Here is a 23,206-nt window from a genome sequence, read left to right on the forward strand (position 1 = left end):
AGGAGCGGAGGGTTGCTGTGTGCGCGCGGGGGCAGCGTTCGAACGCTTGGTTATGAATTCTGCGCATGCGCTTGTCTCAGGCTCCCGGAGCGCTGGATGAAGGCCGAGGGCTGCGGAGGCCCCGGGAAGCAGGCCTGTGTGTGTGTTTGGTGGCCGGCCTGCCGGGAGCCGGGAAATCCACATTCGCTCGCCTTCTGCCGAAGCTCCTGCAGCCGAAGTCTGAGTCGTTCGTGCTCTGTTACGATGACTTTATTCCGGGGGAAGCTTTCTCGCTCACAGGACAGGCTGACGGTGACCGTTCAACGGACAATCCTGCAGGAACGGTTAGCATAGGCTGTATCCGAAGCACTCCCCAAGGGGCTTCCATAAGTAGCATTTTAAACGTCTGACTAAAATTATAATCAGCCTTTATAATTGCCAATCAATGGGTTACATTTTAAGCATTATTTAACATTCTTGTGCTTTTTTAAATAATGAGCTAGAATGCACTGACTAAGGGTGGGGGAAAGCAGATTCAATAGCAACTTTCAAAAGGGAATTGGATATATATTTGAAAAGGCAAAAAGTTTGCAGGGCTTTGGGAAAAGAGCAGGGGAGTGGGATTAATTGGATAACATATTCAAAGAGCTGGCAGTGACACGGTGGGCTGAATGGCCTTCTGTGCTGTATGATTCTGACTTAAACAAATAAGCATTTTTCCACAATTGCATATATTTATCACATAGGACTGTTCGTATAATCTGGGATGTCACCCACTGATTTTTGTGGGCCTTTTACAATAGGAATGCAGCCCAAGGCAGCTATGTGATATTTCCACAATGGGTTGCACGCTATGGTGTAAACAACCTGACAACATTGTCATCCCACTACAAAGTGGGTCCACACATGTGCCGTTGTGGTATAGCTGCTGGTTTCAGTAATGTATCCCTGTGAACTGCTCCTGTGTATTTGCAGAGACATAACATTTCCAGGGGGTGGGAAGGGTTGGGTCCCAATCTCTTGCTGTAACTTTGATGTAAAATCACTGCAAAAACCAGAAAAATGTTAGAAATGGCCATTCTTGCTATTTCTCTGGGGTTTCTATTGATTTTCCAAAGTTATGGTGGGAGAAGACCTGTGGAATTTACTGGCGCAGTTCTTTGTATTACACGGTAGATCTCAGCATACCTACACTGTAAAAGCATGAGAGCAAATCACAGGAGTCACTCTTCTGGAACGTTGGGGTTGATTTTCCACAAGGGTTCTGTCATGTATTCAACTATCATTGTAACTCATGTATAAGAGAACATTGACCACAAGGAGCAAACTTGGAGACATTCCTAACCTGGACTTTAGGTATAAAAGGGGAAGCTCCACCCACTGTCATCACTTGAGGTCTTGGTAATAAAGGTAACTGGTCACAGAGTGACCTCTCAAGTATGGGCCTCGTGTGCATTTATACTGTATAGCAAGGACATATCATTGGCGATGAGAAACTGGGATTTAAACCACTCAAGCATGGCTACTAGCAGCACAGAAGAGAGGTACTGTGTTGGTGATGATTGGGACGACTTTATTGAGAGACTACAGCAAAGTTTTGTCACTAAGGAATGGTTGGGACAGGATTCAGCCGACAAACGCAGGACTCATCTCCTGACTGTGGATCCAGAATGTACTCCCTGATGAAGGACCTTCTAGCGCCAGAGAAGCCGGTGGACAAGACGTTCGAAGAGCTCAGTAAGTTGATTGGGGAACACCTTAAACCGGCGAGCAGCATGCATATGGCGAGACACCGGTTTTACATGCACCGGCGGCGAGAAGGGCAAAGCGTTCCAGACTTCGTGGCAGATCTCTGGCGACTGGCGAGCCTATGTAAGTTCCCGGATGCATGCAGAGCAGAGATGCTGCGAGACTTTTTTATTGAAGGCATCGGACACGCTGGTGTTTTCAGGAAACTGATTGAGACCAAAGACTTGACCTTGGAAGCGGCGGCTCTGATAGCCCAGACATTTATCTCGGGAGGAAGAGACCAGAATGATGTATGACAAAAATCTTGGCTCAAATGCAGCAAACGTTCAGGGAGTCAACATTGTTAATGCGGCACATAATTTTCTAGGCAGACAAGGGCAATTGGACATGCCCCAGCATGTAGTCGAACCCAAAGGGGGAATTCAACAGAGACAATGGCTAGCTGAACGGCGATTCATGCCATCGCATTGGACAATGCGGCCGGTAATGGGGCCATCAACACCTCTTAATGTTGTGCTTAAGGACAGTTACAGAGACAGTCAGAGATGATCGACTGGTAATGGACCTTTTGTTTCCAACAACGGGGCCTCCAGCTCATGCTGGAGGCAAACACCCAGTCAGAGCTTGCAGGTATCAGCAATATACCTGCAGAAACTGCAACATCAGCGGTCACTTGGCGCGTATGTGCAGGAAGCCTGCAGCCAGATTGATGTACAAGGAGGACGGGCCTGATGTAAGCCCTACGAGGCCAAATGAGTACTGGGGGAAATCGCTGGAAGCTGAAGTTCAGCGAGTTCATGTGGATCACATATACAGTTCATATACCAGGACTCCACCGATAATGATGAAAGTGCTCCTCAATGGCATCCCAGTATTAATGGAGCTAGACACGGGGGCCAGCCAGTCCCTGATGAGTATCAAACATTTCGAAAGGTTGTGGGCGTCCAAGGCCAGGAGGCCAAAATTATTGCCGATTAATGCACAGCTATGGACATATACAAAGGAAATCATTTTGGTGCTAGGCAGCGCCACGGTAGTAGTGACCCACAAAGATTCTGAGAACAGGTTGCCACTCTGGATTGTCCCAGGGGACGGTCCCGCACTACTGGGGAGGAGTTGGCTTGCTGTCATGAACTGGAAATGGGGCGATGTCAATGCAATTTCTTCTGTGGAGCGAGTATCATGCTCACAGATCCTGGACAAATTTGACTCATTATTTCAACCCGGCATCGGCACTTTCATGGGGGCCAAGGTAGTGATTCACATAAACCCGGACGCCAGGCCAGGACACCACAAGGCCAGAGCGGTGCCGTATGTGGAAAAAGATAGAATGCAAATTGGACCGCCTGCTGAGGGAAGGCATCATCTCGCCAGTCGAATTCAGTGACTGGGCGAGCCCGATCGTGCCGGTGCTCAAGGCGGGTGGATCGGTCAGGATATGTGGCGATTACAAGGCCACCATCAATCGGGTGTCACTCCAAGACCAGTACCCGCTACCGAGAGCGGAGGACCTCTTTGCGACACTATCCGGTGGCACACTTTTTTCAAAATTGGACCTGACCTCAGCTTACATGACCCAGGAGTTGGCGAGTGAGTCGAAGAAGCTGACCACCATCACAACACACAAGGGGTTGTTTGAGTATAACAGATGTCCGTTCGGGATTCGCTCGGCCGCCACGATCTTTCAGCGAAATATGGAAAGCCTCTTCAAGTCGATTCTAAGGACGGTGGTTTTTCAAGACGACATCCTCATCACGGGTTGCGATACTGAAGAACACCTCCACAAGCTGGAGGAGGTGCAACGTAGACTGGACCGGGTAGGGCTGCGACTGAAAAAGGTGAAGTGCGTCTTCTTAGCTCCAGAGGTAGAATTCCTGGGAAGGAGGGTAGCAGCAGACGGGATCAAACCTACTGCGTCCAAAATGGAAGTGATCCAGAGAACACCCAGACCTCTTAACATGACGGAGCTGAGTTCGTACCTGGGGCTCCTGAACTATTTTGGTAACTTTCTTCCCAAATTGAACACGCTGTTAGAGCCGCTACACGTGCTCCTACGCAAAGGTCGCGATTGGGTCTGGGGGGACAGCCAGGAAAGGGCTTTTGATAGAACACGCAATTTGTTATGCTCCAACAATCTGTTAACATTATATGACCCGTGTAAGAAACTTGTTTTAACGTGCGATGCGTCATCCTATGGGGTCGGGTGTGTGTTGCAGCATGTGAATGCCAATGGTCAGTTACAGCTGGTAGCTTATGCCTCCAGAAGTCTGTCCCAGGCAGAAAGTGGCTACGGGATGGTAGGAAAGGAAGCGCTAGCATATGTATCTGCAGTAAAAAAAAAAAATGCACCAGTATCTGTTTGGCAGGAAATTTGAGCTGGAGACAGATCACAAACCCCTAACGTCCCTATGGGCCGAAGACAAGGCCATAAATGCAAATGCATCGGTTTGCATACAGAAGTGGGCACTTGCGTTAGCACAATTCGGCACAGACCGGGCGCTGAAAACTGCGCCGATGCACTCAGCAGGCGCCCACTAGCCACCACTGAGGGGGCAACTGAGCATGATGCTGAGGTGGTCATGGCTGTTGAAGCTTTCGAAAGCGAAGGCTCACCTGTGACAGCCCGTCAGATTAAAGTCTGGACAAATAAAGACACGCTACTGTCTTTAGTTAAAAAATGTGTCCTGAATGGGGACTGGGCAGCCACATATGGGGCGTGCCCTGAGAAATTTAAACCGTTTCATAGGCACAAGGATGAACTCTCGATTCAGGCCAATTGCCTACCGTGGGGACACTGAGTAGTCATACCTCAGATGGGCAGAGAGGTGTTTATCAGAGAACTTCATAATGAGCATCCGGGCATTGTCATGATGAAGGCAATTGCCAGGTCACACGTTTGGTGGTTAGGGATAGATGCAGACCTGGAACTTTGTGTTTGCAGGTGCAACACATGTGCTCAGCTGGGCAACGCACCCAGGGAAGCCCCCCTTAGCCCCTGGTCCTGGCCCGCCAAGCCATGGTCACGCAGACATGTGGACTACGCAGGTCCTTTCATGGGAAAAATGTTTTTGGTTGTAGTAGACGCCTACTCCAAATGGATTGAGTGTGCCATTTTAAATTCAAGCACATCCTCTGCCACGGTAGAAAGTCTACGGGCAATATTCGCCGCCCATGGTCTACCGGATGTTTTGGTCAGCGACAATGGCCCGTGCTTCACAAGCACTGAATTCCAGGACTTCATGGCAGGCAATGGAATCAACCATCAGAACGGCACCGTTCAAGCCGGCCTCAAACGGCCAGGCGGAACGAGCAGTGCAGATAATCAAACAGGGGATGCTCAGAATCCAAGGGAGTTCCCTACAAAGCCGCTTATCACGCCTCCTGTTGGCCAATAGATCCCGACCACACTCGCTCACAGGGGTTCCACCCACAGAGCTGCTAATGAAAAGGACGCTCAAAACCAGCTTATCCCTTATACACCCTACTATGAAAGAAATTGTTGAGAGCAGGCGTCAGTCATAATGTGACTACCATGACAGGAATGCGAGGGCGCGATGTATTGATGTCAATATTTTTGTCAATTACGCTGCAGAGCCCAAATGGCTTGCAGGCACTGTGATTGCCCAAGAGGGGGGAATAGGGTTTTGGTAATTAAACTTACCAATGGACAAATCTGCTGCAAACACATGGATCAAACTAAAAGGAGGTTCAGCAACCCCATAGAAGAAGCAGAGGAAGAACACGATGTAGAGTTTACTCCACCACAGGTGACCGAACACCAGAACCAAGTGGAGGAGAGCCCAGTCACTGTGGGCAGTCCGGACAGGCCTGAGGCACCGCAAATAGCAGACACTCAGGCCAGCGCCCAACTCAGGCACTCTACAAGGAAGCGTAAACCACGAGAGAGACTTAACCTGTGATCCCAATAAGACTTTGGGGGGGAGGTGATGTCATGTATTCAACTATCATAACCCATGTATAAGCTGACCTAAGTTGTACACCTTGTGAACATTGACCACAGGTGGCGAACTTGTGGGAGAAACTCCTAACCTGGACTTTCAAGTATAAAAGGGAAAACTCCACCCACCTTCATCACTTGAGGTCTTGGTAATAAAGCTAACTGGTCACAGAGTGACCTTCTCTCAAGTATGGGCCTCGTGTGCATTTATACTGTATCGTACGGACATATCAGGTTCCCTGATCTATCACTGTAAATGTGGCAGAAATCCTGGAGAAACAGCCATGCTAAATGGCTATGCTAATAGTGCCAACAAGCATATTGCATGAAGTATACATAAAATGTGTGAATTATGTAGCAGTCTTGCTTGTGGATTAAAATTCATATTAAATGCACAGTATTCACTTTCAGAAATTACTATCAAGCCCAGCCCATCCACCCTAGCCGTCCTCTCTCTTGCGAGAGAGAAAAACACACCAAGACCAGGAACAACTTTGTGAAGTTCTTTTCCAACTTCCTAAAGCAATCGAGCAAACACCTGAATATCATGTTAGCCTGTACATGTCATAGCAATGACTAACTAAGCTGCATCTAAGTCAGAAGGTTGAATCTGAGTCCGATGATTGTAGGTTTTAGTCCCAGTTCAGAGACTTGAGCACATAATGTAGGTTGACACTTCAGTGCTGCACTGTCGGAGGTGCCATCTTTCAGATGAAATGTTAAACCAAGGCTTGTCCCCTCGGGTGGATGTTAACGATCCCATGGCATTATTTAAAGAAGAGCGGGGGAGCTCTCCTGGTATCCTGGTCAACGTTTATCCCTCAACAAACATCACTAAAAAAATTATCTCATTGTTTGTTTCATTGCTGTTTGTGGAACTGTGCTGTGAGAAAATTGTCTGCCATTACAACAGTGATTACACTTCAAAATTACTTCATTGGCTATGAAACTAGAAACTTAACGAGAGAGAAAGAGAGAGAGAGAGAGAGAAGGCGAGAGATTGTGGCCTAACTAGTGTTTTATACAGTACAATGTAGTAAGCAACAGCTTCTGACCTTTGAAAGTGAACAGCTGTGAGATGGGAGCTTTTATAGCACTTTTCCAACTGAGATGATTCCATGGCCATTCAACTCCTACCCTGCTTACCTGATGTGATCCCTGAGCAGAATGGACCCCGTGGGCAACCTGGTAAACTCTGAAACTCAAAATAGTTCTTAATGGTCTGTTAACAAGGTCATAATGAACTGAATGTTAGCTGACATTGTTAACAATTCGCTCTCCTCAGGTACTGTTTCCCCCTTTCCCTCAAATCTGCCGTCATCACCCTATCAAAAAAAACAACCCTCGATCCCTCCGTCCTTGCAAACTACCGCCCCATCTCCAACCTCCCTTTCTTCTCAAGTCCTTGAACGTGTTGTCGCCTCCCAAATCCGTGCCCATCTTTCCCGCAATTCCATATTTGAATCCCTCCAATCCAGTATCTGAGCCTGCCACAGTACCAAAACGGCTTTCATCAAAGTCACAAATGACATTCTTTGTGACCGTGACAAAGGCAAATTATCCCTCCTCCTCCTTCTTGACTTGTCTGCAGCCTTTTACACGGTTGATCTATCCTTCGCCAATGCCTCTCCACTGTCGTCCAGCTGGGTGGGACTGCACTTGCCTGGTTCTATTCTTATCTAATCATAACTAGAGAATCACCTGCAACGGTTTCTCTTTCCACCCCTGGATCGTTACCTCTGGTGTCCCCCAAGGATCTATCCTTGGCCCTCCTATTTCTCATCTACATGTTGCCCTTTGGCAACATCATCTGGAAACACAGCATCCGTTTCCACATGTAGGCTGATGACACCCAGCTCTACCTCACTACCACTTCTCTGGACCCCTCCATGATCTCTAATTGTCAGATTGTTTGTCCGACATCCAGTTCTGGATGAGCAGAAATTTTCTCCAATTGAAACATATATAGAAACATAGAAAATAGGTGCAGGAGTAGGCCATTCGGCCCTTCTAGCCTGCACCGCCATACAATGAGTTCATGGCTGAACATGCAACTTCAGTACCCCATTCCTGTTTTCTCACCATACCCCTTGATCCCCCTAGTAGTAAGGACTTCATCTAACTCCTTCTTGAATATATTTAGCGAATTGGTCTCAACAACTTTCTGTGGTAGAGAATTCCACAGGTTCACCACTCTCTGGGTGAAGAAGTTTCTCCTCATCTCGGTCCTAAATGGCTCACCCCTTATCCTTAGATTGTGACCCCTGGTTCTGGACTTCCCCAACATTGGGAACAATCTTCCTGCATCTAACCTGTCTGAACCCATCAGAATTTTAAACGTCTCATTCTTCTGAACTCCAGTGAATACAAGCCCAGTTGATCCAGTCTTTCTTGGTAGGTCAGTCCTGCCATCCCGGGAATCAGTCTGGTGAACCTTCGCTGCACTCCCTCAATAGCAAGAATGTCCTTCCTCAAGTTAGGAGACCAAAACTGTACACAATACTCCAGGTGTGGCCTCACCAAGGCTCTGTACAACTGTAGCAACACCTCACTGCCCCTGTACTCAAATCCCCTCGCTATGAAGGCCAACATGCCATTTACTTTCTTAACCGCTTGCTGTAACTGCATGCCAACCTTCAATGACTGATGTACCATGACACCCAGGTCTTGTTTCACCTCCCCTTTTCCTAACCTGTCACCATTCAGATAATCGTCTGTCTCTCTGTTTTTACCACCAAAGTGGATAACCTCACATTTATCCACATTATTCTTCATCTGCCATGCATTTGCCCACTCACCTAACCTATCCAAGTCACTCTGCAGCCTCATAGCATCCTCCTCGCAGCTCACACTGCCACCCAATTTAGTGTCATCCGCAAATTTGGAGATACTACATTTAATCCCCTCGTCTAAATCATTAATGTATAGTGTAAACAGCTGGGGCCCCAGCACAGAACCTTGCGGTACCCCACTAGTCACTGCCTGTCATTCTGAAAAGTACCCATTTACTCCTACTCTTTGCTTCCTGTCTGCCAACCAGTTCTCAGTCCACGTCAGCACACTATCCCCCAATCCCATGTGCTTTAACTTTGCACATTAATCTCTTGTGTGGGACCTTGTCGAAAGCCTTCTGAAAGTCCAAATATACCACATCAACTGGTTCTCCCTTGTCCACTCTACTGGAAACATCCTCAAAAAATTCCAGAAGATTTGTCAAGCATGATTTCCCTTTCACACATCCATGCTGACTTGGACGTATCATGTCACCTCTTTCCAAATGTGCTGCTATGACATCCTTAATAATTGATTCCATCATTTTACCCACTACTGAGGTCAGGCTGACCGGTCTATAATTCCGTTTTCTCTCTCCTTTTTTAAAAAGTGGGGTTACATTGGCTACCCTCCACTCGATAGGAACTGATCCAGAGTCAATGGAATGTTGGAAAATGACTGTCAATGCATCCGCTATTTCCAAGGCCACCTCCTTAAGTACTCTGGGATGCAGTCCATCAGTCCCTGGGGATTTATCGGCCTTCAATCCCATCAATTTCCTCAACACAATTTCCTGACTAATAAGGATTTCTCTTCAGTTCCTCCTCCTTACTAGACCCTCTGACCCCTTTTATATCTGGAAAGTTGTTTGTGTCCTCCTTAGTGAATACCGAACCAAAGTACTTGTTCAATTGGTCTGCCATTTCTTTGTTCCCCGTTATGACTTCCCCTGATTCTGACTGCAGGGGACCTACGTTTGTCTTTAATAACCTTTTTCTCTTTGCAAAAGTTTCTATAGATATGTAATCTGTCTTAATGTTCCCTGCAAGCTTCTTCTCGTCCTCCATTTTCCCTGCCCTAATCAAACCCTTTGTCCTCCTCTGCTGACTTCTAAATTTCTCCCAGTCCCCGGGTTCGCTGCTATTTCTGGCCAATTTGTATGCCACTTCCTTTGCTTTAATACTATCCCTGATTTCCCTTGATAGCCACGGTTGAGCCACCTTCCCTTTTTTATTTTTACGCCAGACAGGAATGTACAATTGTTGTAATTCATCCATGCGGTCTCTAAATGTCTGCCATTGCCCATCCACAGTCAACCCCTTAAGTATCATTCGCCAATCTATCCTAGCCAATTCACGCCTCATACCTTCAAAGTTACCCTTCTTTAAGTTCTGGACCATGGTCTCTGAATTAACTCTTTCATTCTCCATCCTAATGCAGAATTCCACCATATTCTGGTCACTCTTCCCCAAGGGGCCTCGCACAACGAGATTGCTAATTAATCCCCTCTCATTACACAACACCCAGTCTAAGATGGCCTTCCCCCTAGTTGATTCCTCGACAGATTGGTCTAGAAAACCATCCCTTATGCACTCCAGGAAATCCTCCTCCCACCATATTGCTTCCAGTTTGGTTAGCCCAATCTGTGCATATTGAATATTGGAAAGACCAAAACCATTGTTTTCGGTCCCAGTCACAAACACCATTCCCTAGACACTGCCTCCATCCCTCTTCGCAACTCCTATCTGAGGCTGAACCAGTCTGTTCACAACCTTGGTGTCATATTTGACCCTGAAGTTAGTTTTGGACTACATATCCGCAGCATAACTAAGACTGCCTATGTCTACCTCCGTCTCCACCCTTGTCTCAGCTCATCTGCTGCTGAAGCCCTCATCCATGCCTTTGTTACCTCTAGACTTGACTGTTCCAATGTACACCTGGCTGGCCTCCCACATTCTACCCTACGTAAACTAGAGGTGATCCAAAACTCGCACCAAGTCCCGCTCACCTATCACCCCTGTGCTTGCTGACCTACATTGGCTTCCAGTTAATCGAATCAACACCTCGATTTCAAAAGTCTCATCCTCATTTTCAAATCCCTCCATTGTCCTGCCTCTCCCTATCTCTGTAATCTCCTCCAGGCCCACAATTCCCTGAGATGTCTGCGCTCTAATTCTGCTCTCTTGAGCATCCCTGATTTGTAATCACTCAACTGTTGGTGGCTGTGCCTTCTGTTGCCTAGGCTCTAAGCTCTGGAACTCCCTGCCTAAACCTCTCCGCGCCTCTTTCCTCCTTCAAGACATTCCTTAAAACATACCTCTTTGACCAAGCTTTTGGTCACTTGCGCTAATTTCTACTTATTAAATTTTTATCACGTAATACTCCTGTGAAGTGCCTTGGGATGTTTCACTACATTAAAGGCGCTATATAAATACATCTTGTTGTTGTTGAATTGCCTCTCCTGCTGCTGCATGTCCGGTCTGCTCACCATTGACCGATCCGCTGTCAAAAATGTTTTTTCCCACCCGAACCGCCACCGATCGCGCACGCTGACACACCCCCCACCCCTCCCCCCACCGAAAAATCCCCCTCGCAGAGTCTGAACCAGGAAGTGTATCTTAGAATAGTTAATTCAATGCCAAGAGATGGAAAGAAAGATGGGATTGTAAAAGTTGATTTTCAGGGCCAGAGAGGTTGTTTAGCAATAATTAAGACTTATCATTAAAAATTTACTTACACTTGAATGGACAAGCCCTAACTTTTTCTGGCGAGTTTAGTGTGCATCAATCACATAAGTACCGCAACTTTACACCCTTCCATGTGTTTCAATGGCGAGTCTCTCGGCGGGACACCGGTATAGTGCAGCTTCTGGAGGAGCAGGGAAACCTGGACAGAAACATCTTGATTTCCCGGTTTAACCGTGCATGTGTGGTTGCCAGAAGTTGCTGTCCGATTTACTTTTTAATAACTGAACACTGATAGTCTCACTATTATATTTACTGCAAAAGCCAGGCCATAGTATGTTTGTTGTAACAGGCTGAGAGATTGCAACCCCACTTCTGCATTCTTGGAATATATGAGAGACTGCAATCTTACCTCTGCATTCTTGGAATATTGATTTTTTTTTTTGAAGAGTTTAAAGCACCACCTCTGGTTCTGTATACTCGCTACTTTCAGTCTATTTGTTAAAACATGTGGATCCATATTGGATCTATGTTCCTTTCAATGGAATACCATTTATGCAGGTGTCATGCTGGATAAATCTTGCATCAGCCAGAAAATGTTTTCTTAAAATGTGTTGTATAATACATTATTCAGTTGAGAATAGAATAATGATTATCCATTGTGAATGAAGTCAACTTTTTATATGTGTACTAAACTTGAGTGCAACATGGAGTTGTATTGATACCTTATGTATTTTACATTTATTTAGTTCCATCAAGTCAATTCAGGTTGAAGAATTAAATTTATATTCGTGTTGCACTGACTGCCAAACATAATTTTTTTTATTGATTTTGTGTTTTTGGATTCACAGGGTTCACTTTGGAAATTGTATAGGCATAAAGTGCTGGTATACATTGAATGCTTAATACAGGCTATTTATGGGAATGGCTGCCTGTCTCTTTCTGGCAGTGAAAATGATTCAGTGTGGGAATGTTTCATTCAATCACTGAAACAGCAGCAGATTATCTCTGGAGAAACCCAGCATGGAGTGCAGCAATACCCAGTTTTCATCACGTATTCAAGACCTTTAGTTATCATTTTGGATGACAACTTCTACTATCAAAGCATGAGATATGAAGTTTACCAGATGGCGAGGCGAAGTATGTTTCCTATAGCAAGAAATACTTATTGTTTGCCTATCAATGTATGTAAATTAACATTATTTGCACAAATATTGGACAATTGTCTTCAGCACAAAAAAACAGTATTTTCTTTATTTCCAGCATGCGCAGTATTTTGCTTTTGTAATATTTTTTGGAGCTGCTTTGTTCACTAACTGCTTACTAAGATGATTTAAACATTCAAAATCTCTACTCATGTACATAACATGAGTGGTTTTGCAGCCTTTCAGTGTAGCATTTTATTGTAAATTCAATGCATTGACATTTTCTAGTTCAGTGACAGCATCTCACTTAAATCTGTTTTGAAATATTTTCTTCTGGCACCAACACAAATGCCTTAAAATAGAATAATGACACAGAATCAGTAAATAGTATAGTACTAGCTATTTTTCAAAGAATAGAAGTCCATCATTAATAACTAATTTAAGAACCACAGAATAAAATATGCCATAGCAAGACTATTTTTTGATATGGCTATTAACTTGGATTCGTTATTAACAGGGAAGCCATAGACTGTTTACCTTAGCGATAAGGCAGTGATAGATTGGAGAGTGTTCCTATGATATTTGCTGTACTATTAATGATTACGTTTGCAAGGATCCTGCATCCTTCCTGGTCATGTCCCTAGCCCTGGTTTGGCTTGTGCTTACTCACATCTCTAGATTGCTTCAAAATGGTGGTTGGAACTTTAGGCTGTTACTTACCATTTCTGGATTTAAGTCAAGTCGAAGTGAGTGGAACAAAATCTCTTACTGATGATTATAAAGGTCCTAAGTAAAAATATTCTAAGTAACTTAAATCCAGTTGCTAGAAATCCTTCCAATGAGTTAGTAGGCAAATAAGCCAAGTGTTGTGGTACTGAACTATACAAAGTAGGAAGAATCTAGATCTAATTCATGTTCTCTGCTGAGCTGGCTGACCTGAACTGCAGCAGTGATGAAGCACTATGACTGACCTCAGTGTCCCCAACTGATGAGGAGAAAAATCAGCCAGAGTTCTTGCACCTGCTAGCTATTCAATGACCTGCTGATAAATGTGTGAGGGTGGACATGGGATGACGACCGGTTTGAGTTCAGTTGTGCTGCCACTCGCAGTTGAATAACCTACCAAAAATGACTGTCTAGGTTCGTAGATAAAGAATGGCCACTTGCGTGTAGTATCGGAGACTGTAAGCGAGCAGGAGTCAGTATCTTCAGGAAGGGAAAACTGGGGTGGGGGAATCTAGTTTCCCCAAGACAAAATTGTTCATAGTTTGGCACTAAACTGATGATCTCATTCAGAGAAGACATTATGTGGGAAATGCAAAGTTCAGAACGGTACAATGCGGGTATGCACATTTATCAGACCGAGTAGACTGAGCTTCACACTGAATCTAATTTGTGCTGTATCTGGTTTGGGACTGTTTGATGCTAATACTATCACTCCCAGTACTTGTGTTGTCCTTTATATGAACTCAAATAGTCAGCAATGTAAGATATATTAGGTTAGAAATTCAGCTTCTGCACTAGTCTGTGATTTTGATTCCAATAAAGTGAATGGGTAGAAAAAATACTAGCTGGTAAGTGCAGAAGCAGAATTTCTACCCCATTGTCTCTTTTTTAAAGAATATACTTCATTATAACTTTAGAAATTATACTTAAGATCAGTTAGCAACTACATATTTTTTTAAAGATTCACTAGGCTTCTTCCAGCTGTTTCTGGAATGTCCACTTGAATTATGCCTGCAGCGGAATCTTGAGCGGAGCTGTCTGGTAAACGATGAAACCATAGTGCTGATGTCAGCAAAAATCCAGCCTCCTGATCCGGAGAAAAATCCATGGGAAAAGAACAGTATGATACTGAAAAGTGCAGAAAATGTTTTGGAAGAGGACATGTAAGTATTTTAAGTGCCAATTGTTTAATTACCATAGACCTTTAACACTCTTTAAAGTTTGGCTGTCCATTTTTGGTTAGGAAAGGGACAAAATATCTTATTTAAGTGAAATTCTATATTCATTCTTTTTGAATTAGTTGGTGGAGTGTGATTACTTCAGGATATTTGAGGATGGTAGATTTCTATCGACCCCTTGCCTGTCCCATCTTTCCAATGGAGCTTTACTACATATAATGGAAGGCCAAGATATCAGATTCAAGTGTGCTTAAAAATTCCTGCTTTAACAACAACCTGGAGAAAATCAAAACTTTGTAATCTTGCAAACTCCCCATTGTACAAGTTTAAGTAACTCTATTTTGGATCTTGTCTTCAATCTTTGCCATAACCCTAACTCTGCTAGAATATCGACATTTGTAAATTATTGTGGTGCTTTGGAATAAATTGTGACAATAGTGCAGTGATGTATGTCAATAGGTTTTACGATTGTTGTGAAGAATGTGGGGTAGTTCAAGCAATCACTCAGTGAATTTATGCAATAGGAGTAAGTGAGTCACACAGCAGCAAGGTTTAATCGCTAGTTTGCGCTGAAATACACTGAAGTTGATCGCACTATTATTTGCCTCGGGCACTCTGGATTAAGGACTGGAGAGCTGGCTATGATTTTTGCTCCTGATCAATATCCAGCAACTTGTGCACGATGAGGCCTCTATGATCCATTTAAGATTCATTAGCAAAAATTGTTACCAAGGCTACTTGGGCAAGGTACTGAAGGGCAACCATAAACAAGCAAGGAGTCGGCGCTTTCAGGAAAGCAAGATAAAATTGGTGAGAACATTTTAAAAAAAGAAAAAATATTGTGGGAACTTTGAAAGCAAAGTAATATATTTTTATACATAGGCTAAAGTCTAAGGGTTAGAATTTCCAAAAAATCTGCCAGTGCCGGATTGCCACCCAAAGTACCGCTAAGATTTAAAAATTACCGCAGGTGAAAAATTCCACAAAAAAAGGAAAAAATTCCGCTCGGCAGAAAGAATGGACCTTGTACCCGATTTTTGGCGGAAACCACGATCCTGGGCCAATTGGGTGGTTCTTAATCAAAATGGGTGGTAATTACTAAAATTTTGACCAAGGCTGCGGGTTGGGCCTTGGAGGGGGGAAAACACACACAATATTTTTCCCAAAAAACATAAAATAAAAAAATCAGAAAACATTCTCAGGACCTTTTTCAACTTAATCACTGTAAAACAATGTTAAAAATAATTACTAAAAACCCTTTTAACTTATCTTTTTTTTTGCAGGGCTACTAACCTACTGCCCAGCTTTGGCTGCTTTTCGTGGGCGTTTTTTTCAATCTTACCTACGGGTCACCACTGAGCCCAAACTTGGGCGGTGGCGGTGCACGCTGGCAGTCCGTTCCCCAGCGGTATATCGAGACCGTTGGCGGAACTCTGTAGAAATTTCCGCTGGGTGGTTTTCCGACCAATACTACTGAGAAACTGGGCGGAGATGGCGTGGAAATTCTAGCCCTAAATCTAAATATGGCAACATTACTTTTACTGCTCACTTTCACATCCATTCATTGTAATTTATGTTTTACAGCCAGAAGGTGTTTGAACTACTTGATTTTTCTTTAGAAAATCCAGAGAAGCCATTTGAAGAAAACATTGAACAAAAGGTAAATGGAATGGTTTAAACTATTTAATGTGTATCATAATAATAAAAATTGTAGTTTTTAAAATGTTGATTTGTTGCACACGAGTGTAGGTAGAATTAAAGAAGTTACACACTCCTGTTTCTCGTGTCATTGCTTTTAACAGTATTCTTCACTATGGAGCCCAGTTGGAATTGATTACTTGGACAAAAAAGATGCCTTCCAGTGATTTTCAGTGAGAAGGTCCATAAGAGAAGCGTTTATTTCTGTACAGTCCGCATTATCAATGTTGACTGAATGCTGGCTGCATTTTCAAAAGCAAAATACTGGAAATCTGAAATAAAATCATAAAATGCTGGAAACACTCAGCCGGTCAAGGCAGCATCTATGGAGAGAGAAACAGAGTTAATGTTTCAGATCGATGACCTTTTATCAGAACTGGATGTGCAATTATTATTGCAGGTGTACTTAATTTTAAAGTACACCTGCAAAGTTTGATATTAAGTAGAATTAACTAGTTAAATATTTTGTTGTCTTTGTAATAAATAATCTGAGAAGCGTAAGGGGTGATTTTCAGCTGCCGGACATATAAGTGGCCTGCAGTTGAAAATCGGGGGGCACTCGGCCGTCCTATTGATGCACAAGACTCACTTGATGCAATTTTCAAATGGGCCTGTAACTGGGCAAGCAGTACTCAAGCTGTTTCTAGTGGATACTGCTGATTGCAGGAAAACCTATTGCAATTTTCAGGTACAAATCAATGGAGTGTGCACTGTACACACTCTTGTCAATTTGCACCAGTTAAGTGGCCTAACCAGGCATCCTCAATTTTTTTTTTCTCCTGCACAAAATTACTGCGGGTCACTGCCAACCTGTGGTTGACCCCTTCTGGGATCGGCTCTACCCCCACCCTTGCCAAGCCTGACCTGTCCAGCTCAGCATGGGAGAAAAACAATCTCTTGCCCTCCTGCAACTGGCAAGCTGCAGCAGGGTACCCACAGGTCGCCCACAGCTCGCCAGTGGCATTTAAATGAAACCTGATTGCAAAATTTGGCTTCAGGTGTACAGCGTAGCCACATTGCTGACTTCATGCCTGTTTCGGGCAGAAGTCGCCCCCATAATCCCTAGGCTAATACCAAGTGTCAGAGGACTTGAGTTGTTTTTTAAAAAAAAAGTTTAAAAGATACTTCAGGCTCGAAAGGACGCAAATGAATGGGATCTTATTGAGATAAAATGCGAAGTAGAATAGAAAAGTTACATTCTGAGCACTGTTTCAAGTTAAACTATGATTATAGGATTGGGCATCATAGGTACAAACTAGGAAAAGGATTGTTGTCAGGAAGCACTTTACACAAAGAGTGATTGATAATTACATTGGCCTTCTATGGAAGGGAGTTGTAGGCAAAAAAAAGTTTGATGCCATCATGGTGGGAATGTGGGTTTCTTTGGAAGGATGAGCTAGGTTGGGTGAATGGCCATCTTCATCTGTATTTATCTTTGTGATAAGATGCAAGTAATTCACTTGGAATTACTTCCCGCTACTGTTTTCTTCGACAGTGTAGAAAAGCAGGTAATCTCCTGGACTGAACTGTTTTGCTAGATAAAATTATATGAACTGAAATGTGATCTGTATGGCCAATTTTCATGAATTCGAAATCATTGACACGTGACAATATTAGGCAGCACCACAAAGTTATGTACTTGCATTCTTTTGTTCATATCTATTTCATATAATTGAAGGTATGTTAATGGTCTCCAATATCTTCATTTTTCTTTACACCTCAAATTAATAAATATTACGGAGATGAAATTGTGTTGATTGTAAATAGGAATATGCATGAACAATTGATGTTCTTAGCGTGTATATTTGAAGTACACTGATAGCTTAGGCACATTACAGTTGAGGTTTAATTCCAGATTTCAAGTATACAATTAATCCAATAATGATAGCTTGCTTTAATTATGGAAATATTTAAAATATTTGCTTTTGGCTATCACACAGGAGCTAGATCGTGCCATTTGTGCAGCTAGTGTTCTTCATCAGGCTGATCAAGCCTTCCGTCGCTTGGTTTCCCAGTCTATGAAAACTGCGAAAGGTACAACTAATATAACCTGTACAATGAATACGAGAATTATCATTTATGTATTGGTATATTATTATTCTGTCCGTATGATATAATACTGTAAGCAAAATTGAAAAACTGAATGTGTACTACTTAGTACATTCCAAATTAGATGTAATGTATTTGGATTTTCAAAAGGCCTTTGCTAAAGTACCGCATAGTAGAGTAATGACTAAGGTCAGAGCATGTGGAGTCAGAGGACAGGTAGCAGAATGGATGGCAAGCTGGTGACAAAACTGAAAACAGAAAGTAGGGGTTAAGGGCAGCTACTTGGACAGAGATCGGTGCTGGTACCACTATTGTTCACAGTTTACATCAATGATTTGGACTTAGAAATTTGAAGAAGTTTCAAAATTTGTGGATGACACCAAATGAGGAGATGAGGTAAAGTGAATACTAAGCAAGAATGTGACAAAATACAATGTTGTGGAGTATTAAAAATATAACGCTCTAAACAAAGGTCCGTATATAGAGAAAAGAATTGTTTGTTAAAACCTGATCAATCAAATACCCCTACTGAGTGCTCTAGTCGCCGATCTCGTGGGACAGGCTGCGCAGTTACAATTTATAGTCAAAATGGTGAAACTACGCGGGGAAGTGTTCCATTGGTTATTTGCCTACCTGTTATTAATACAATGGTTCATACAATTACAGCAATATCATTGGTTACTACAGTTACATTAATTTCATTGGTTAGTCATTTCTAATGATTTCATTGGTATATTCAGTTTATGGTTACTGTTGCTAGGGAAAAGCCCCCCTACAAGTTGTGTGTTGCATTTCTGGGAATGTCTTCCCAGGCTAGCTCTCATGTGTCCTTGACAGATCCACCTGGCTACACTGATTTCAAAGGGGCTTTGTTTCTGTTATCTCGTGTGACTGGACCATGGCAGCTTCAAGCTCATTATTTCTGTGAGCTGCCTACATAAATCTTGTGGGTGCTCATAGAAGTGTTATCTCCTCAGAGAATGTCTCTAACCTTCTGTGTTTCAGCCTAATTACTAGAATGTGGGATTCAGCTATTCTACCATGAACGCATTAAAGCTTTCTCTCAGCTTTTCTTGCTTTATGTTTTAACTTTACCAAATTACTTTTCCCTTGATTTAAGGTTTTCGCTCCTACAACAAGAAGACATAAGATAAACTTGCAGAATGGGCATGTAATTGGCAAAATGAATTTCAATATAGTGTGTGGTAGTGCAGTCAATACAGTGTGAGGTGGGGCATTTTGGTAGAAAGATTAAGGAGGCCCCATACTGCTTGGATAATAGTCTAAAAGGGGTAGAGAAGCAAAAGGATCTAGGGGTACGGATACACAAATCATTAAAAGTAGCGATGCAGGACAATAAAGCCATTTTTTTAAAAAGCAAGCCAAGCACTGAAGTTTATTTCGAGAGGGATAGAATTGTAAAGCAGAGAAGTTATATTAAACTTGTATAGCATCTTTGTTAAACTACACTTTGCGTACTGTCCACAGTTCTGGTCTCCATATTATAAAAATGATCGAGGCACTGGCAAAGGTGCAAAAAAGTTTCACCAGAACTGAGAGGATATACTTATCAGGAAAGGCGAAACAGGCTGCGGCTCTTTTCTCTAGAGAAGAGAAGGGTAAGGGGTGACCTGATAGAGGTCTATACAATTCTGAAAGGATTTATAGGGTAGATGTAGATAAAATGTTTCCACTTGTGGGAGAGTCCAAAACTAGAGGTCATAAATATAAGATAGTCACTAATAAATCCAATAGGGAATTCAAGAGTAACTTCTTTACCCAAAGAGTGGTGAGAATGTGGAACATGCTACCATACTGAGTAGTTGAGGCAAATAGCATAGATGCATTTAAGCGGAAGCTTAATGAGGGAGAAAGGATTAGAAGGACATGCTGAGATGGTTAGATGAAGAGGGCTGGGGAGGAGGCTCGTGTGGAGTGCAAACGTTGGAATAGATCAGTTGGGCTGAATAGTCTGTTTCTGTGCTGTAGACTCTAAATACAATTTTTAAAAATCATTAAGAATTCTGGCTAAACCTTTTGCAAATGTTATATCGCACATGTTAGGAGTTGAAATAATTTTATGCAATATCAGTAAATTTTTGTATGAAATTCCTTATTTTAATTACATTAAAATGATAAGATTTGCTTATGAACGTATTTGGGTTTTATTACTAATATCACATCACATAGTGCAGTTTTAACCCATTGGGGAGCTTTTCACACCTGTATGATCACAGAAAGGAAGTTAGTGGGTTGATGACCTGCAGCTGTGCTTAATAGAAAATGTTTTCAAGATATATAAGATTATCTCAGTGAGGCAATGGAAAGATATTAAAAGAACAAAATAAAGTAGAAATAAGTAAAATGGTGAAAATCCACGGGAGAGTTCCATAAAAGGAAAACGAGGGAGATTGGAGAAAGAACTTTTTTAAAAAAAACTGCAGTCACTGGACATCTGAAATAAAAACAGGAAATGATTGGACATATATATCACCGTTCCTTCATTGTCGCTGGATAAAAATCCAGTAACACCCTAACTAACAGCACTGTGGGGGCACCTTCACCACAAGGACTGCAACAGCTCAAAAAGACGGCCCATCACCACCTTCTCAAGGGCAACTAGGATTGGGCAATAAATGCCGGCGTTGCCAGTGATGCGCTCATCCCGAAGGATGATTTATTTTAAGACTAGGGGGCTGAAATTCATCAGCCCACTCCCGCCAACATTCCTCCTGAAGATCCACCCAGAGCCATTTTGGAGGTGGGCTGGAGGGGAGAGCCGCCAGGAACCGGCCGCTGATGTCAGCGGACGACCGAGTGGCGCAACTGACCTTCCGCCCGCCAAGCTCCCAGATTCCTGCAGGTAGGAGTTGGCGGGACTTGGCGGCAGAACGGGGGTGGACCACTGCGAGGAGGCTTGTCTGTCCTCGATGGCAAGTTTGAAGAGCCTGAAGAAAAAGGGAAGTGAACATTTGAAAAAAAAAAATTTCCCCTGAAAGACTTCGGATAGTTTTTTTTTGGTGATTTTTTTTTCAGGTCTTTGACCCTCCATGGGCCCGACTCCATCCTTGGTGGCACTTGGGCGGCAAGCGCCTCTGCCACTGAGAATGAGACCTACTACCCGCTGCCGCCCAGATTGGCGGCGTATGTCGCCTATTTGCCGCCCGCCGATCTTTTGAGGGACCTCTGCCATGAATATCCCGCCCAAAGTACCAACCGGCCATGGGCGGCACTTGGTGAAAATTGGCCCCGAAGGATTGAACTTGCCACCTTCCTGGTCTGTATAGCTCAGTATTACCCACACTGCATTTATTTACTGAGCTATATGGGAGCCGCACAGATATTTTTTGTTCCAAGTACCTGGCTTTTTTAAGTGTTGTACATTTATGTTCTAATGTAGTGTTTTGTAACTAATACGAATTAACGGAAGAAATAATAACCAGTTGTGAAATACTTTAGATACTATTTTAACAGAATAGTACCATAACTGCAATGCTTCAATTCTTTGGCTGTTTAACACTTAACAGCAGACAGAAAAAAAGAGAGAAAATGTGGTGCTCATTCTGTTTCAACGGGACAGTTTGTTCAAGTACTGGTCAGAATCTGGGAATTATTTAACTTAGCCTTCTAGCATTTTCCAAAGTCTGGATTTTGTTAGCATTTTTGTTTTCATCATAATTCTCACATTGTTAAATGATTTCTGTTCTAGATCAGAAACTATCAAAGTGCAATATGAAGTTACTGTCTGAAGAAATTAACAAGCTTAAGACTGTGCTTTTGGAGGATCTTCGACATGTCACTTTCCAAGGCAATCCCATAAAGCTGTGCGGTGATGTTGATATAATTGTCGAAGAAGCTGCACAGGAATTTAATCAGAAAAAGGAAGAAATTCTGAAGAATTTTCTAAAATCCCAGACATGACAGTACTGTACAATATGCCTATAGCCCATAGCTTAATATTTTATATCTGTGCTCAAGCTTATTTATGAGATCTTGAATTGGTTATTCTACGAGAAAACTGTGGGACCTTTTAAATGTTGCTTGCAGAATTGATAGTACCTTTCTGTTGTTAGAGAGGTACACTGGAGAAAAAAATAATACAATTGTTGTGCAATATCTAACAGCCATAAATCTGCTGAAAGATCAGACAAATCCACTTGTAATATACCTAGATGTAATTCAGCGGTTTCCTGCACATATTTTCAAGATTGTTCCTCCTTTACTTTTTGTAAATTTGAAGAGGGTTTCTTCAAACTAAAGTCTCGGCAAGAAGTTCTACTGCAGATCATTAAATGGAAGTTTCCATTAAAATTATATTTTATTTAGTGGGAAGTACAATATTTGCAGTCCTCTTCCCACTCCAGCTTGCTTTCTTCTTTCCTGAAGGCAACAATATTCTTCTGGTTCCTTGATAAAGTGGGGCATTACAGCGGAGTTCAATTTGGCCCTTGTGCAATGTTCATACACACTTCAGTGGGGCACTGAATAGCAATCAGGAGTCGGCATCTTCTCAGATTTTGTTTTCCCCTCCCCAACTAGTAATGCTGAAGCTAATTGTAGCACCTCAACTGCGATCAGCTAACTGGAACCTGAGGATGGATCACTGAAGGTAAAATTTATAATCTTGATAATCTCAGTCATTTGTAAAAACCTTTATGGGTGATGGAGCTCAATTTACCCCTTTGAAAAATACAGAGAATGTTTTTTTTGTTTGGACAGATATTACAACTGTAATTATTGCACCTCTTCTGAAGGGGTATTGTTCTGAGATTGAAACATAATAAAATGTATTTTCTCCAGAGGACATGCATAATAAAGCTAGCTTTTAGAAGATACTTGAGTGGTCTATATGGCCCAAAGGTTTTAAAATTGGGGTCCTTTGAGAGGAATCTCAGATTTCTGTCTTCATTGTCATTCTAGTATATTATTTCTGTTGGTGTATTGTAATAAAAATAATTTCTTCATGTAGCACTTTTTCTTTGGGTAATTCACACTGGCTTTTAGAGGTTGGACAAGGGCCCCTGTGAGTGTGTCAGTATTTGTAGTAGATTCCTGCACTCAGAAGTTTGAAAGCCACTGATATACACCTTAGAACAGAACCACATTGTTTTCAAAATAAATACCCCTGCATTTTCAGTTGTTTGTATATAGTGACACTACAAGTTCTGGCCAGAATGGAGATGATTGGGTAAGTGATTGATTGGAATTGATTTTATGCACATAATTTGTATTTTGCAACTATCCAACACTCTGTATTTTGCTGGAGAA

The 23,206-nt window shown here is 42.7% G+C and overlaps 1 protein-coding gene across 1 annotated transcript; it reads left to right on the forward strand.

The window, feature by feature from the left end:
- The first annotated feature begins 60 nt into the window (after positions 1-60).
- LOC139260289 (L-seryl-tRNA(Sec) kinase) lies at positions 61-22,906 on the forward strand. The gene is made up of 6 exons (XM_070876717.1): positions 61-323; positions 11,994-12,282; positions 13,975-14,176; positions 15,776-15,851; positions 17,830-17,923; positions 21,648-22,906. The coding sequence occupies exons 1-6, from the start codon at positions 66-68 to the stop codon at positions 21,857-21,859; spliced, it is 1,131 nt and encodes a 376-aa protein (XP_070732818.1). The 5' UTR covers positions 61-65; the 3' UTR covers positions 21,860-22,906.
- Positions 22,907-23,206: the final 300 nt, after the last annotated feature.

The sequence above is a fragment of the Pristiophorus japonicus genome, chromosome 3 (genome assembly GCF_044704955.1).
Source record: "Pristiophorus japonicus isolate sPriJap1 chromosome 3, sPriJap1.hap1, whole genome shotgun sequence".
In the NCBI taxonomy this organism is placed as follows: domain Eukaryota; kingdom Metazoa; phylum Chordata; class Chondrichthyes; family Pristiophoridae; genus Pristiophorus; species Pristiophorus japonicus.